Genomic DNA, 17638 nt, shown 5'->3' with positions numbered 1-17638 from the left:
TTGAAATGGTAGCTGGTGTGTAGGCAGTGAAGCATAATAAGTAAGCAAAGAGTAAGAAGCGGCAAGGCAGGATGAGAGGACTTTAAATATCACTGTGGCCAGTTATCCTGTGACACCGTTTCAGTTTCCAAACCATAGCAGGTCTTATTAGCATCTTGTAAACCTTCCCTTTCATTCTTAGTGCTATCCAGACTACGTGATGCCACCTCTAATCATTTTTAGAGGTGTCATATTCCTTATGCTGAAAATCTATTCACACATCTATCAGTTCAATATAACTAAAAGTGGAAGACATAGTATTTCTTAAAAGAAATATAGATAGTTGAATTTGTTTTCAAGGTTTGCTTGAGAGGAAGTATAGATTATCAAAATGAGATATGGAAATAGTCTTCAAAACCTTACCAGGGTCCTTTCCACCTGTGTTTTCTGCAGGCTTTCATAGCAAAGGGGGTTTTATTGTGAAAGCACTGGCCGGAAGTCCTGCGTGTTAGCCCGACGCTTCTAAAAAATAAAGTCAGTGCATGAAATTAGCTGCATTTTTAAAGCTACACACAATAAACTTTCCCATATAATTCAGAAGTTAATCAGCTGACAGAGCCTGGACGTTTAGGTCACCTTGGTGTCATTTACCTGTGTATATAAAAAAAGGCTGCCCAATGAGAAAGCATGCCTGAAATAAAAGTAACGCCACTCGGTGAGTACAGATGCTAGCTAGCTAGCGCCTCAGTTCCGTCAACATTCATATTGTACATGAGCTGGAAAACTTTTAAGATCTATTTAAGCATTTGCCTTGCTATGAAAAGAAACCACTTCGGGATTTTTTTGTATTTGATGATGCTACTTAGCCTTTAAATCCTACCGCTGCGCACTTGTGTGTTTACTACCATTACTAAAGAAGTGTAATCCTAAACTTTTATCTTCTGTCCTGCCTTTCCAAGGTGCTGGACAGGATGTGGGCAGGAGCTGCATCCTCGTCTCCATCGGAGGCAAAAACATAATGCTGGACTGTGGGATGCACATGGGCTACAACGATGATGTGAGTGACACAGTGCATTTGTTATAGCAAACATTACAGTCATGTAATTTAAACACTGGCATTTTTTACCCTTATTGGTTTCCTTTAATTTATTAGTAGTTATAAGCAACCTGCATATAGCATACTGACAAGAATCCCAAATCAAAACCCTACATGAGACTTGGACAAAATAAAAGACTCTAAAGTGAAATAGAAGTGTTTCAAATATGACAGCAAAAGTTAACACTACCTAGGCTACTTTACATTGGGAAGTTTTACAAGACTGTAGTAATTATCATTTAATATAAACCTGTGACTACAGTCCCACACACTGACACAAATACCTATCCTAATGAGGACACTAATGATATTTCTTTTTTAAAACCAACAATAACACAAAGTAAAATTGAAAATCAGCCCAAAGAGGCTTAAAAGGGGTCACCACAGTGATTCTACTTAAGAAGATAGAGAGAAGAGTCTGACTGCTCATCAGTGCTTTCGTTACATGTTGAAGATCAGGCTCTACCTGCTGGGCCTGGGTCTGCATACACTCAGCTTGAACATAGCTTTGGGTTCTTCACTCACCTCAGCGAGTAGCTCAGGCAGTGGAACCTCTTGAGTTGCCCTACAGTAGGTGAGAGCAGACAGCTTGTGTTCCCTACCTGTACGTTGAGGTTTTCCCCAATGGATGAGAGGGTTGCTTCTTTGCGCCTTTGAGTCAGGGAACGCGCATTGACTATCGTTTGTGTCTACGGACTAAATGACAGTTCAGAATACCCAGACACTGGGTGGGGTGGGACTCTGTTATTCAGCGCTTACATTGGCAGTAAAGGTGTGACCAAGCTGGCAGAGGTGGGTGAGGTGGGCTGGGCTTCTCTGTGCAAACTGCTGGTATTTCTGTACATTCTGACTTGGAAAGCATTTTAAAAACAGCTATTATGAAACAGTCCTTCTAAAAAAGAGACTCTCCTTTTGAATGCACTGTTTTCTACCTTTGAAAGAAGATGATTTAAATTTAGTAACAGTCCTATAACAGATTGTTTTATCATTGCAGAGACGTTTCCCAGACTTTTCTTACATAACACAGAACGGGCGTCTGACAGATTTCTTGGACTGTGTGATCATCAGGTTTGTTATCTTCTTCATGTTGCACCTTTTTCTAAATCATCTCAACCATGTGTGTAACATAGTACACATTTCTGCGTTTTTCAGCCATTTCCACTTGGATCACTGCGGTGCTCTGCCCTACATGAGTGAGATGGTGGGGTATGATGGACCCATCTACATGACCCATCCCACCAAAGCCATTTGCCCCATTTTACTGGAAGATTTCCGGAAGATCACTGTTGACAAAAAGGGAGAAACCAACTTCTTCACCTCGCAGATGATCAAGGACTGCATGAAGAAAGTGATTCCTTTGAACCTGCACCAGACTGTCCAGGTGCAGTGCTGACATCATTTTTGACCACACACGCACACACGTCTAATAGTTGCTTCTGCGCCAGCTGCTTCTTCTCTTTTGATGGCAATTCAAGCTGTTTGTTTTGTGCTGGTGGCAGGTGGATGATGAGCTGGAGATCAAGGCGTACTATGCAGGCCATGTCCTGGGAGCTGCTATGGTTCACATCAAAGTGGGATCAGAGTCTGTGGTCTACACCGTGAGTGTAAACAAGTCTGCGCTCTGTCACAGTAGGTGAATTTATCAACTGCAATCTGAGAATAATTTCTTTTTATTTTAGGGTGACTATAACATGACACCGGACAGGCATTTAGGGTAAGTGAACTTCACTGCGTTTCTTGATAATCTTCTGGTCTATATGTCAACACAGTCAGCAGAAAGTTGGACAAACCTACTCGTTTGAGGTTTTTCTTTTAGTTATTTAACTCTTTAAAAAATAGATCATACATTTACAAATTTAAGACTGCCAGTGCCCATTTTGAATTTCTTAAAATTTTACTTAAAGTCGTTCCTAAAATCTTAACTCTGATCTGCACACAAGCCTAAGATGCAGTATTTCTTTCTTGTTTTCATTCAGTCATTTTATTCTTCTGACAATTTGCTTGTTGAGGTTGACCCTCCATTAACGGCTTGTACATCCATTAAATTGCTTTTTTCACAAACGATGCAAAATAAAATAACTTCTGGATCAAAAAAATGATCAGAAGTTGAGAAATAAGCTGTTATTTTGGAATCCCATGACTTTATTTGATTAATTCTGTTTCTTTTTTCAGCTTTAATCTTTTTCTTTTTTGACTACACCCTTTTAGGGGTCAACACAGCAACGCATCTCCCTCCATCCATCCATCTTCTTCCATCCTCTTCTGCACATTGCTTTCACTACATACATAAATCTTCTCTGTGGGCTTCCTCTTGTCTTCTCAACCTGCAACTCAGTCTTTAACATCCTTTCCCTAATTTCTCCACTACCCTTTCACTGCATGTGGACTTGCAGAAGAACCTAGAGTAGAAAATTAAAAATAATTATTTCATTTCTTGCAGTTCACCTGCAGGTGGCCACAATTTTTAAAATATTACTGAAAACAAAAACTATTAAAGAACGTGTTAGAGTTGTACTCAAGTACTCAGCTATTCAAATATGTGGGAAGGTTTTCAGTAATAAATTTCAATATTCAATAGAGGCCAGTCTGTTCTAATCACTGTTTAAAAAAATTAAAGCTGGGATCTGACTGAGCTTATTTAAAGGGTAAATGGATTATTCCATCTGCTAATAAGCTTTATGGAGAAGCAGATTTCCTTTTGCAGCAGGACTTAGCAACTGACCACAGTGCCAAAACTACTACTAAAAGGTTTGCTAATCATGACATTACTGTGCTTGATTGGCCAGCCAACTTACCTGACCTTAACCCCATAGAGAATCTATGGGGTATTGACAGAGGAAGCTGAGAAATACCTTATTCATAAATGCAGATGAGTTTAAGTGCCACAAGCTGATCACTTGCACAGTATGCTGCATTGATGCAGTCATTCATGGAAAGGGATCCCCAACAGAGTGGTGAGTGGGTAAATAGCCCTATCTGACCGCTGCAGGTATTAAAAGCAACCCTTAATCAAACAAGTAAAGTGAACAGAAAGTCACTTTTAAGTACTTTAAGACATGAAGGTCAGTTAGGCCGGAAAATATAAATAACTTTTAGAGTTTTAAACATCAAACACCCAGATGAAACTGTTTCTTGTGAGGACTGCCTTAGGAGAGACAGACTTAAGAGTCACCTCTGCTGCAGAAAATGTTCATTAGGGGCTCAGACTTCACCAATTAACAGCAGCTCAGATCAGAAGGCACATCAGTGCTTCCCAAAGTTCAGTCAGCGACAGATCTCCACATAAGCTGCAGGGAGGAGGCTGTGTATATACTACTGAGGGAGACTAATTAGAAGAAAAGTACTGCCTGGACTAAGAAATACAAGAAATAGGCATTAGCTGAGTCAGAATCATGACTTTGGTCGAATGGGTCCCAATGTCAGATTTTAGTTACAGCCGAGTGAGGGACACTGTTGGTGACATATTTAAAAATGGCATGGCTGCCACGGCATTTTGATTGAACTATCTGACAAAATATTATGGCTTCCTGTTTGGGACAGACTGTCCAAGATGTTTATGCTTCAGTTTTGGTCAACGAAAGTTTACTATTTTAGTCTGTTACTCAGCACTAAATGGCACATATCTGTACCAATGTATTGCAGTCACACATACTTACTGCTCGCTTGATCTATGACCTTTCTATGTTATCTTAAATTCTTACTGAGTACAACTTGTTTATTTTGTAAAGTGTAAGCCCCACTGTAGTCAAAAGGGGTATAAAGCAATGTAATCTTTAGGATTGGGTTGCATAGATTATGAAAGATGTAGCTCCGAACTTTCCACTGTCTTCAAGGATGTTTAAATGACCAAATCAATACTACTTAAATATCAACCTGGAGCCAGGAAGGTCTTAGTTTAGCATAAGCAGCACTATAAAAAGCTCAAAATGAACCTCCTGATTTAAATGGCTACAAACATAACCATGACTTCTCTGCATACACATGAGGTAACATGTCTGTTACCTTCGCCTAAAAAAATAACAACTGTGCATGTATCTTTGTGGCCTATTAATAACTATATATATAAGGGAGGAAAGCACCAACGTCGCTATTAGACATGCATATGATTACATCATCTGACCACAAGATTATAGCATAGATGAGTGGGTGATGTTGTTGTCTGCATGTCTCGCTTTTTGTTTCAGTTGGTTAGCTTACAAGACATTCAGCAGTAACAAGAAAAGAAAGTTTTCCTGGACATTGTATGTCTGGGTTGTATAGCTGGCCATTAGAAAGACTTTTTAAGTCCATTGCCTTAACTTTTTCTACACATACATTAAATACACACTTTGTTTAAACCTCTAGCTCCGACTGTATGAATCCACATTTGTTCATTTATTCGTTTTGATGTCTTTAGTTTTATTCCCCAATTAGAAAATAGAAAATTATAATTAAAACATCTTTAAATTTGTAGGTTTGTCCAAGCTTTTGACTGTGACAGGTTCATCATGCTGGTGTTGTATATTCACAGTGCCGCGTGGATCGATAAGTGTCGCCCAGACATCCTCATCTCTGAGTCTACATACGCCACCACTATCCGTGACTCAAAGAGGTGCAGAGAGCGGGACTTTCTGAAGAAAGTTCATGAAAGCATAGAAAGAGGAGGAAAGGTAACGGTTAAAGTTTATTGAATATTGCATTTTTTGGGAGTAGTCTGGTTTTCTTCATCTTAGTATTATATATTTTCTAAGATCTTTTTTTTCTTCCCAACCTTCCAGGTTCTTATTCCAGTTTTCGCCCTCGGTCGAGCACAAGAACTCTGCATCCTGCTGGAAACATTTTGGTACAGATCTGTTTTAAAAGACTCTTCAGAAACATTAGCAAGTGTGCCTTTTATCTCTGTTTGCTGTAAGGGTTCTATTAAAAAGGGAGGAAGTCTCTGTGAAAGCTAGAAAGAAGAGAGCAAAGACAGTGATGTGTGAAGATAATCACGGTCTGTTCCCTGGCTGAATGATATCAGATAAAGGCAATTTTTCTAGCACATAATTGTTGACATTCCAATTAAATAAAAAGTCCTTTCAGTGTGGAGTAATTGCACATGATTACAATACAAAAAGGGCTGATATTTGTCTGGACAGCTCCCTAAAATAGCTGTATTCAATGTATTAAGCTTGATAGAATAAATGTGGCACATTAACTTCTTCACTGGCTCTTTGGACAGACGCTCTAATTGCCCCCTCTCACCACACAGGGAGAGAATGAACCTGAAGGCCCCAATCTACTTCTCCACTGGACTGACAGAGAAAGCTAATCATTACTACAAGCTTTTCATAACGTGGACCAACCAGAAGATTCGAAAAACCTTTGTACAGAGAAACATGTTTGAATTTAAGCACATCAAGGCTTTTGATCGCTCCTACGCCGATAATCCCGGTCCTATGGTGAGTCCCTTTGTACATCAAAAGTATGCGAAGTTTTTCACTGAAGACGTCAAAGTGCAGTGAAGTAAAATAATGTGGACACTTTCAGGTGGTGTTTGCAACACCGGGTATGCTGCATGCAGGTCAGTCTTTGCAGATATTCAAGAAATGGGCTGGCAATGAGAAGAACATGGTGAGTATTGTAAGGAAATGGACAGCGTTTTTGAAAACTGTAACACTTAAAACCTAAAAGGTGTGCTTTTTTTTTTTTTTTAGGTTATCATGCCTGGCTACTGTGTACAGGGAACAATCGGTCACAAAATCCTAAATGGGCAAAGGAAACTGGAGATGGAAGGCAGAGCAACGGTAAGACTTACTTTATATTCTCAAGATGGAAAAAAAAATTGGGGGGTGAGCAGATAAAGTCACATCGTTTATTCACATCCTCCTCAGTCGTTCCATCCAATCTCATTTTTCTGTGAACTCGGTTGAAGCAAAGATCCTAAAACGAGTGACTCCAAATTTTCCATTATATTGAGGATAGTTTAGAGGAGCAAGTATTACCACTTAAATAGTAATTTACAGCTGGGAAGATGTTAGTTTAGCTTAAAGACTAAAAACCGGACCTGCTATCTTGTCTCTGTCTAACAGAACCACTAAAGGCTCAAAATGGGCCTCTGGCCAGTAGCTGTAAACATAACCACCGCTAGTCTGCATATATTTAAGGCAATTGGTCAGTTTTACCTTACACAAAAAGGCCTCTACATGTACCTGTTCTTTCTGGCCTATTGATAAATATATATATATGTAGGGGGAAAAAAACCATCTGAAGCTCGTTATGGTCCCTTTCAAGCATGCACACGATTATATTTTCTGACCACTTCGCACTACATGTGAGTGTAGTGGCTAATGCTGTTGTCTGCACGTCTGTCTTTCATTTCAGTTGTTTTTCTCACAAAACCTTCAACAGTAGCATGAAAAGACAGTTTTACTGGGCCACACTCATGTATGTCTGTGCCGTATCTTAGGGTTGGGTGATATAGCCTCAAAAGTGTTTCGCAATATTTGAAGGAAATATGCAATACTACTTTCAAAGAGAAAAACATTTGTTTGAGTGCAGCTTGCAGGTGGCAGTATTTAAATAAAAAAAAAAATGAAGGGCATTTTCCATCCTCCTTTTCCATTTAGCGCCTGTCACTGATGATAGACTACCTGATTCAAAGTGTGAAGATATTGCCACAAGGTGCCAGCAGCAGCATTATAGAGTGGTACAGCAGTATATACAGGGACACGCCGTAAGTCAAATGAAAGCACAAAGCAGTAGTAGTGTTTCCAGTGGAAAAGTGTAACATAGCAACATAATAAAACTGAAATTGAAAATTATTTTTTACCCTGGGTGTTGTAACTTGGGTCGGTGTTTTTTTGGATCGAGGCTCCGTGTAACCGCATCAGTAATTTCCATCCACTGTTTGTTCTTGCTTGGCTGAGTCATTTGTTTACTTCGGTCCTGTTCATCACCACCTGCTAGCATCTCCTCCTCGTGTTCCTTCATAAAATCCACGGTAGCTTTTATAACGTTTATTTGGGTGAAAGAAGTTTGTTGTTTTCGCTTTTGGCAGGAAGACTTTCCTTACGTATTCCACAAACCCCTGTGCTTTGTTAAAGATCGCCGAAGTAGCTCCCTTTTTACTAAATTGTCCTTGGAAGTTGACACGGGGCTGATACAGATGTCAGACATATGTGAGATTTTCTTGTTGTCCTCTCCAGATAATGTAAACACATAACTATATGACACTTTTATATCCCATAAAAGTTTATACTGGTATTATTGCAGACAATATTATATGGCACAGCACTATCATGTGCATAGTATATGTACTGAGCTCTAAGGTTTAAAGCACATAAACTTTAAAGTGACTTTGATCTGACTAACAGATCACCATCACTTAGATAGACTGATGAAGCCTGCTGTGTTACATATGAGCCCTGTCACATCATTACACAGTTATTAGGGGACAAAATAATTCCTGTTAATGACGGGTTTTTGTTTTGGGTTTTTTTGTTGTTGTTGTTGTTCTTTAATGGCGATTTTTTAATAATGTGTGTTTTGTCTCTTTTCTTGGAAAATAGTTTACTCTAGTATGAGAGTAACGTTCGACCTTTAGAAAACTGTACCAAAAAACAACAATAATGTGATATATTTTTAGTTTTTATATGGTTTCAATATGGTTATTATCAATAACCATATTGAAAAGGACTGAGTTTTTTGGTAATGTGTCATGTATCTGGTTTTACAACAGCAGACCTTGACTGACTATAGTTTAGTTAAACCAAATAGTCAGACTTCAGATAGATACCTAAATTCATCCATTACAGAAAACAGCATAGTCATAAATAAGATTTTATTTTTTAAAGGTGAAAAAATTGATTGCAGAGGTGACAGTATCTTACTGATTATCTGTTTATCTTTGCAGAAACTGTCAGTCATTTAGAAGAATTCCACTGTTACAAGGACGATTTACCTATAAAATTTTCCACGAAAGTTTTGTTTTTGTTGTTTTGTTATTGACTGTTGCTTATAGATAAATGTCACTCATTATTACCATTCCTAAAGTTAGCGTGGAAGTAAAATGTGTCTTTTTAGGTTAAATGAGCCATTTTTTATTGCTTTTGAGTAAACTAAGTTAGATTAGCCTAAGAAACTAAGTTGCATTAGAAAGATTGTTCTGTTGGGTTAGACCTCTTTTAAATATCTTTGTGAAACTAGCCCTAGTTTTTAAACTAAGCTTAGTTGCACCACCTGAAGGCAATAATGTCTTCTTTAATATCCTGTAAGGTCTCTGATCAGCATAGCCTACGCTGTACATTGCCTCTAAATCTCTCTGTGATTCTTACAGTTGGATGTGAAGCTGCAGGTTGAGTACATGTCGTTCAGTGCACATGCAGACGCCAAAGGAATCATGCAGCTCATTCGCATGGCAGAGCCTCGCAACATGCTGCTGGTGCACGGAGAGGCGGTAAAAATGGAGTTCCTAAAGGGGAAGATCGAGCAGGAGTTCAGTGAGTGCAGCTCGTCCGCTCATCAGTAAAGCTTAAAATCAGTTAAACATTCTCACATTTAATGCGTCCCTTCTTGTAATGATAGGTATCGACTGTTACATGCCCGCTAATGGAGAGACAACGACTGTGACCACAAACCCTAGCGTGCCCGTTGATATCTCACTAAACCTACTGAAGAGGGAGATGGCTCTTGGAGGTAACTTGTTTTCTGCGGTAATAATGGTTTAGGTGCAGTGTGCCTACATAGTTTCACTTCAGATTTAGGTTTATTTGTCCTGACATTGGTTGGCAGAAAACGTTTGTTCCCCTTTTGTGCCACCTCCATTCAGAATTGTGACCCACATTAGCTGTGGTAATGGCAAATGTCATTTATGTGACATTCAGGGGATGAGTGCTCATGTAAGTGGGGACGTTACAACAGCAGCAGCTTTATGACTGTATAACTGTTACCTAGTTTTTAAGATTTCCATGAACCGCTGAATTTTGTCCCAGTTCCTGGTATTTTAGACTTTAGTGCATTTTCTGTTTTGGAGTTAGTAAGTGTAAATCTTCAGTTCCTGATCAGAAGTATACCGTGATAACGAGGTAAAAGACTTAGGAGCCATAAATGGTCATTCATTAAAACATTATACCCAAAAATATAAGAGTACTTCTGCAAGAGTAAAATATATAAATGCACAAAAACTAAAAGTATGTCTGTACATATTAAAAAAGAAACAGATGATCATTGTACTCATTTTCTGAAATGTGAATGTGGGATTAATGGTGGCCAATCTGTTTGTCGAGATCTGTTTGATGAGATTTGAAAACAACTTGTCATATTAAAAGATTCAACATCTAATTCCAATTAGATGTTGAATTATTCGCCCCATAAGCCTTAGGCTGTTCTTTTTAATGTCCACCTGGAATAAAAATATCCCCAAGTGTTGTGAGTAACCACTTCAAACTGTGAGGCCAAAATGAACAACCTAATACAAAAATACAAAATCCTCCCGAGTGTCCACAGTTAGCTCTGTGGACACTCGGGAGGATTTTCTATTAAGGTAACTCATCTTACCACTAATACAGAGTGAGTTTACTGCTCAACTGAAGCAAATATTGACAATTTTACTTCATCAGTAAAAAAAAAAAAATTACATTAAACGCTATAAACATTCTTTATATTAAACTACAATTTGATTCATTATAAAGGAAGTCTAACGAATGCCACATTCATTTTAGTTATAGAAGGTGCCTCTTCAGTGAAAGCACCCTCCTTGGTAAACCTTTCAAAATGGCACTGGTTTTATAAGCAATAGCGCCTGGCCTCCAGAGAGGCTTTCTTTGTGTTTGCTGGCTTGATGATACCTGAAACCCCAGTTGCAACACTGGCTATCAACCTTTTGTGTTAACCCAGGCTTTCTGCACAAAAGATCACATGGAAAAGGGGCCTTTGATGCACCATTTTGCTCTACTTCTACACAGAATTGACAGATTGAGCTCCGCCTGCATCTGTCAGACATTATCAGAGGAATGGGTGACGAACAATAAAAAAAATAAAGTAGAAAAAGTCAGCTCTGGAACCTCAAATAAAAGAATAATCAAGAGGCAGAATGCTGGCAGGAAATCATTAAACTTGTGAATTCATGTGGCGCTTCCAGACAGTTTCTAACTGAAACGCTGAACGTAACCTTCTCCAGACCAGGCTACGTGTTCAGCATAAGTTACGATGGTGATCTAGCCATGTTAAAACTACCTTTGTGACACCCTTACTTTAACCTCAGTTTACCTCACTAACCCATGAAACTTCCTTAGCAGACCACCTCTCTAGTTCAAAGAGGTTAATATAGGTTTGCTCACTTTTCTTGAACTTCACCCTACTGACAGCCTTTGTTGCAGGACTTGTATTGTTGTTCACTGTTTTATTAATTTTGACCATAAGTAGCAGTTTATACAATGATGTATCTTATTTGCTGTGCTGTAGGGCCGCTGCCTGATCCCAAAAAACCTCGCACCATGCACGGAACGCTCATCATGAAGGAAAACGTAAGCTTCATGGTTTATAACGTGTTTTTCTAATTTTTTTAGAAACGCCAAAATATACATAAAGATCAAGATCTACCTTTAAGAGGACTCAATTTTCTGTTTAGTTATTTTAGAACTTGCTTTGATATATTTCAGTAACGTTGCATCACGTTGCGTGGTTTAACTTTAGATCTGTGTACCTAATAAACTGGCAGCTGTATCCCTTTCATTTGTGGCGTGCAGTTGCTCAGTTATTATTTACCATATAATGATAATTACCCCCTTGTTGCTTTCACTACACACAGAGTCTGAAGCTGGTATCATCAGAGCAGGCCCTGAAGGAGCTGGGCCTCAATGAGCATCAGTTACGGTTCACCTGCCACGTGCAGCTCCAGGATCCGCACAGCGACGCCGACACGCTCCACAGAATCTACACGCACCTTAAGAGGTGAGAGTGAGGTCACTAATCTGCCACTAGCTAATGATTAATGCGAATGTGTCGGCCTTATTATCTGCTTGTTCTAAAGTCTGCTTGATTTCAGTTTCTCTCAGTATAATTATCAAATTAGATCATTTTGCTTTTCTTTGCTTCAGTGTGTTAAAAGGTTACACCATCCAGCACCTCCCTGATGGCACAGTCATCATGGAGTCTATCGTCATCAAAGTCTCCTCCTCTGCCGAAGACTCCAACACCAAAGTCCTGCTGCTTTCCTGGAGTTACCAGGTGAAAACATGGACATTATTTTTGGAGCATTTCATTATTATTTATTCTTTTAAATGCTCTGAATAGCAACAAGATAGAGAACTGATATACATACATTGGGGTGGTAAAAAGATACATTAGAGGACTGCCTATGCAGTCGAAGCCTGGTAGTTCCACTAATCATCTAGTTATTGAATCACTGTTTTGAGATATGAAATAATTTTCCAGTGAAATTCTGTGAAGGAACAACAGGATGCTGGAAAACAGAAGTTAGACATGTAACATGAGATATAATGTATATAGTGTACAGGAGATTTTATGCCATTTTTTGGACTTAAAAATTGAGAGTAGGTACTAAACGTTTTAAAGAGGTCCAAATAGGGGCTCATAGTGCACTTAAAAAAATTATAGTGACTTAATATGTTGGAAGATTATATATGATCGCTTGATCTTTATTAACAGGTTATAATTGAGCCTTTACTTAAAAAAATCTTTCCTTTATCCAGCTGTCTTAGCTAATCCACCTCTTAAGTCTGACGTCATTAGCTGTTTCTGGGTCCAAACTCTTCTTCAGTTCCCAGATTCAAACAAACACTGTTGCATCACTGAGAGTTAAAAACGGTCCAGATTCTTTAATCTTCAGTAAAATGATCAGAGTGGCTGCTCTTCCAGGTGTTACAACAAAGTTATCATCCAGGCATCCATGAAAAAGAGGATTTACAAAGTAATAGAGTTAGAAGTTGGCAGGGTGTTAGCTCGATTGTTTCAATCTAGAGATGATACGCAATGTTCTGACTGAGGGATTTCTAAAAAACTAAAACGCACAGCTCTGGTATCACTTTGGACTTAAATGAAGACACTAATATATAATGGTGTGCTACCAGGTGGCTAGCTACAGAGCTATGGTTAGGATAATATAAACACATTAGCATAGTGAAGCTGGGGGATTTTTTCCCCTCAATAAAAGTTCATGTGAGATTCCCAATGAGCAGAAATGATATGGCAGGAAAAAGATGCTGAAAATGGACCAGACTTCAGTCAGGGGAACATCTGAGGTAACCCATCAACAACACAAGGCTGGTGAGTGTAACTTTGCAGTCTGTAGTGAAATAATCAAAATCATTAGTAAAACCCCTAAAACGTAGTCTTAAATATTACTTCTAATTACAAAAACTAGATAGAAATGACCAACTTCTTCAAGAAATAACTTCTTGCTGCTCCTGTAGTTGCAGGATGGGGTAAAAATGACAGTCCCCGAGAGTTCTAGTGTTAAGGTCTATTTTTTATAGGTTAACAAATATAAATGTGGTGTTAATGGTGGCTAAAATCATCGCTGCACTGACACACATTTTAAGGAAATGAAAGAAGTTGCGTGTTATATTTGAAAAACAACTTGAGCAGCCTCCAGCTCTGTGGATTAGACGTAGTTGTAAAGTTTTGGTAATTCAGGTCTTCTTATTGTCTTACAGAATTAGATGTGCAGAACTCAAGCATAATAAATATTTACAATTTTACTTCTGCCAACTGCAAACTTTAAACTACAGATTAAACAACAGCAGATCTTGAAGACATAAAGGCTTGGATGACCTGCTCTGACCTGTAAATAATCTCGTTGTGGGTAACATTATATTTAGTTGTAGCCTTGTTTATACTTTCTTTTTTCCATTAACTTGTAGTAATTTACCAATAAACAGACCGAACACAGACTAAAATCAGCTAAAGATGATTAGACTGATAGCTTTCTGTAGCTCAGTACATAACATAGTCACAAACACATAGTAAAGACTTGATATTGGAGCTGGCCTATCCAAAATAAAAGCAAAAGTAAGTGTCACAAAGTGCAGTGGAAAGTGGCAACAAGGTTTCCTTTCTGCACCTCTGGTGGGGTGTCGTGCCATGGAAAGTACCTTCACTGAAATTAATACAAAAAACAAATATAAATGTCATATTTCTGTTCTTTATGCTGCAGTTGACTAGAGTTTTTCCAGTCATGCCTTTTTGCACCTTCTTCTTAAATGAATCATGACTGTACATAAACTTGATTCTCAACCTGTGAGTTTCCAGTTTCCTCTTAAAGCGAGTTTACATTAACGTTTATTTATTTTTTTCTTTGAAAGAAAAAAAATCATTTAGAGAAAATAAATAAATTAAAATAAAATAAAACAATAAGTAGAAAGACTGCTAGAAAAAGAAAGGGAGATGCAAAACAAATGTGTTTACAAGTTATTTCTAAATCACGATGTCTTCTGGTCCAAAGAGTGAGCACGTAAATGTCACACTCAGGGTTTTTGAGATTGGTCTCAAACGTTAACCTTTGCAAGTGTTAAAGACTCAGTAGTTTCGGAGGTGTTTGATATTAAACTTTACTCTTCCTGTTAAATAGAACTGGTGACTCACTGCACTCGGGGAAGTTTACACAAGTTTATTCCAACAAATGTGATGTGGTGAAACTAAAAGTGTGTGTTTGGATTTCATCTGATAAAATTAGAAGCAAGTCAAGGTTGAATTTGGTTCTGGTCGAACACCATGTGTGTGTGTTAGTTTGTATGTGTTGAGCTGTGGAGGCTAACGGCTCGCTATAAAATACCACCAAAACACACCTAAAGGATCTGGTCTAAATCTGGCATTAATCCTCCTGATCTGAAGTCACTGAGCTCTGTGAGGGACGTTTTCTTTGCTTCTGGTATAATTTATTTCCTGCTTTTATTTTCAAATAGTCTTGTACAGCTCCTAAGAAATTTTAAATTCTAGTAACTTTATCTGGATTTTTCCAGTTTTTCAAGTTGGTGAAGGCTACACTGTGAATTTTGTAAATATTTTTTAAAGGTGTACAAGGGAATTAAAGCTGGGTCACACTAATGCATGCAGCAGAAATATTCAAAGAGTTACAGTGCAGTCCGACAGCTCATATCAAGAACGAGGCCAACTGTATTTGCAAGATGTGATTTATTTTGGCACGTGAAACAACAACCACCTTTGCAGAGAGGGATCCATTGTGACCGCAATGAGTGCAAGAAGATTGATAAAGGTTAATGTAAATATCATGGTTTACTGTCCTAGATCCTTATCAGTGATGGACTCAAGTAAAATTGGGACCGCAGTGCTCAGGAGATGACAGTTCTTCTGTTAAGATGTGCCTACACAGGCCTGATGGTGAGCAGTTCAGCCAGGGGGAGTGAAAACAGTCGCGTAGGTGGACAGTATGAGAGTAGGGGCTTTGAAAGTGAGAATAAGGGGAAAGTAGAAGGTGGGGAAACCAGCCTGATAAACTCCGTCACAGTGGAAAGAAGAAAAGAGGTTTCTGTGGTTTTGTGCGTTCCGTGCAAAAACAAAATATTCTACTGTGCATTTTATGCCTCTTTCTTATATCTTTTATGTCTTGCAACTTCAAGTGGTGTTGCACAGGTGCAACTAAGAAAGTTTTTATTATTACAGTTTTTGATGACTTAACATATCGAGTATGTTTGATTAGTAGTTGAGGTGTAATTGAGAACTTTAGAGAACCTCAAGGAAGAAGGCTGATTTTAGAAGGATCCTTTTGATGACAGGAAAAGTATGGGTGTAATAAGACTTGCGCTGAACAATTAATGTTATTTATGAATTGCAAAAGATCATGTGCAGGAGGTCTTGAAGGGGGGGTGGGTGGGGGGGATTTGGGGAATTTTAGCCTTCATTTTGACAGGACAGGACAAAACCGGAGAAGTAGACAAATGGAAGAGAAATGGCACACAAGACATGTAGACTCAATTCCAGGTATCTGCAGTAAGGGTTCTAGTCTTTAGTATATGGGTTACCAACTCAACCGGGTGAGTTCTAGTGGTAACCTACGCTTACTTAGTTATAGAAGATGAATCAGTTGCTTGTGAAGTGCTCTAAATTGCATTTTATTTTAAAAGCGTTATATAAATAAAGCCTGAGTGACTAACAGTAAAATTATTGTAAAATAACTGTTTTAATAATTTTTTATGTTTGATTTTGTTTATTTGCACATTCTATGAAAACACAGTAAAGATGAAGTATCAAACCATGCAGGGGAGGTTTGAAGCCAAAGAATTCCCATGAAGATACCACCCCTCTTAAAAAAATCAAGTGGAAGATATGTTGACAGTGTATTAATGTAAGATCCAAAATGCCCTAAAATTATTGGTTAGATTCCCTTTGGAGTGTTTTTTAAAATGTGGCCCTGTCGATGTTGATTGTAGGAATGTTGTTACTAATCCATGAAATGAAATCCAATGAGGTGTGCTTCAGAGGTTGACTAAAATTAAGAAGTTTAAAGGATAGATACACATATACTAGATAATTTGAATGTCAAATATATTAAATAGTTTGTAAAATAATATGTTTTACCATGTTTTTGTTTCAGCTTCTCAAATGTAATGGTTTTCTTTTCAGCCTGTAATGTCTATTTAAACTGAACAACTCTGGTGTTTAGGACATTTTGATGAGCATTTTGCTTTTCATTTGGTCTAATTAACAATCTAATTATTATAAAATATAATTGAAGATTAATTGTTAACAAACAAGATCAGTGGAGCTTAGCACGAGTTAGTCATAATAAGACGGACCAGAGTAAGAAACACCAAATTTATGTTTTTAATTGTGATTTTCATCTTCTTCTTTTTTTATCTGTGGCAGGTGTTATTCTCTAATGTTAAGGACCCATAAGTAAGGGTTTCCATCTGTGAAGGAGGCTTTGGCCTTCTTCAAAAGAAAATCATGAGAATTGTATTTCAAATATTTGGGGCTTTTATTTATTGATTTGCAAAGCATCGTGTTACCTGATAGAAGTATGGGCATTCCCTGTATTTCAGGCTATTTGATAAACAAAAAAGTAGATTTTGTGCTTAACTGTACGCAGACCAATCATGCTTTCATGTATAGCCAGGCCCTTTATGAGGCTGGAAAACCCTGATGAGGTTAAAAGTTTGGAAACCCCCGAGCTACTTCCTTAAATCTAATTTGTGCCAAGCACAAACATGATGCTAACTTTCTTATTTCCCTAAAATGTTTGGTTTGTTTTCTTATTTTTCATCAGGATGAGGACCTGGGGAGCTTCCTCTCATCCCTGCTGAAAAAGGGTCTTCCACCTGGAATCTGCTGAAGCAACTTTTAGCCTCAAAGAACATTCACACTAGAAGAAGCTCATTTTTAGTTAAAATCTCCATGTAAGTGCAGAGAAACTTAAATGTCTACTTGTAAACTTCAATAAAAGAGCTGCTGCCTTCATTTACATGTACCACACAGAAGCTTTTTTCGTATTATTAACTCATTTTGAGGAAAAAAAGACCATTTGAATTCTGTTTTATCCCTTTATTTTGATGTACAAATAAACACTTTTATAGAAAAGTCTTTGCAGTCCTCCAGTTACATGTCCAGTGATAATGACGCTTATAT

The 17638-nt window shown here is 38.1% G+C and overlaps 1 protein-coding gene across 1 annotated transcript; it reads left to right on the top strand.

Moving 5' to 3' along the window:
• Nucleotides 1-487: 487 nt before the first annotated feature.
• ints11 (integrator complex subunit 11) lies at nucleotides 488-17593 on the top strand. The gene is made up of 17 exons (XM_063464083.1): nucleotides 488-694; nucleotides 939-1036; nucleotides 2070-2143; nucleotides 2228-2456; nucleotides 2575-2673; nucleotides 2755-2789; nucleotides 5586-5724; nucleotides 5833-5897; nucleotides 6306-6495; nucleotides 6584-6667; nucleotides 6751-6840; nucleotides 9372-9534; nucleotides 9620-9730; nucleotides 11498-11559; nucleotides 11844-11986; nucleotides 12133-12262; nucleotides 17280-17593. Exons 1-17 carry the CDS (start codon nucleotides 667-669, stop codon nucleotides 17343-17345), a joined length of 1806 nt encoding a protein of 601 aa, XP_063320153.1. The 5' UTR covers nucleotides 488-666; the 3' UTR covers nucleotides 17346-17593.
• Nucleotides 17594-17638: the final 45 nt, after the last annotated feature.

This window comes from Pelmatolapia mariae, linkage group LG20 (assembly GCF_036321145.2).
Source record: "Pelmatolapia mariae isolate MD_Pm_ZW linkage group LG20, Pm_UMD_F_2, whole genome shotgun sequence".
Lineage (NCBI taxonomy): Eukaryota > Metazoa > Chordata > Actinopteri > Cichliformes > Cichlidae > Pelmatolapia > Pelmatolapia mariae.
The sequence above is the reverse complement of the archived record's forward strand: the minus strand, read 5'-3'. Positions and strand labels throughout refer to the sequence as shown.

Coding starts and splice junctions, on each gene's coding strand:
- ints11 (XM_063464083.1), top strand. CDS start 667: ATGCCTGAAATAAAAGTAACGCCACTCG. Junction 2,790..5,585: donor ACACCGGACAGGCATTTAGG/GTAAGTGAACTT, acceptor GTATATTCACAG/TGCCGCGTGGATCGATAAGT. Junction 12,263..17,279: donor TGCTTTCCTGGAGTTACCAG/GTGAAAACATGG, acceptor ATTTTTCATCAG/GATGAGGACCTGGGGAGCTT.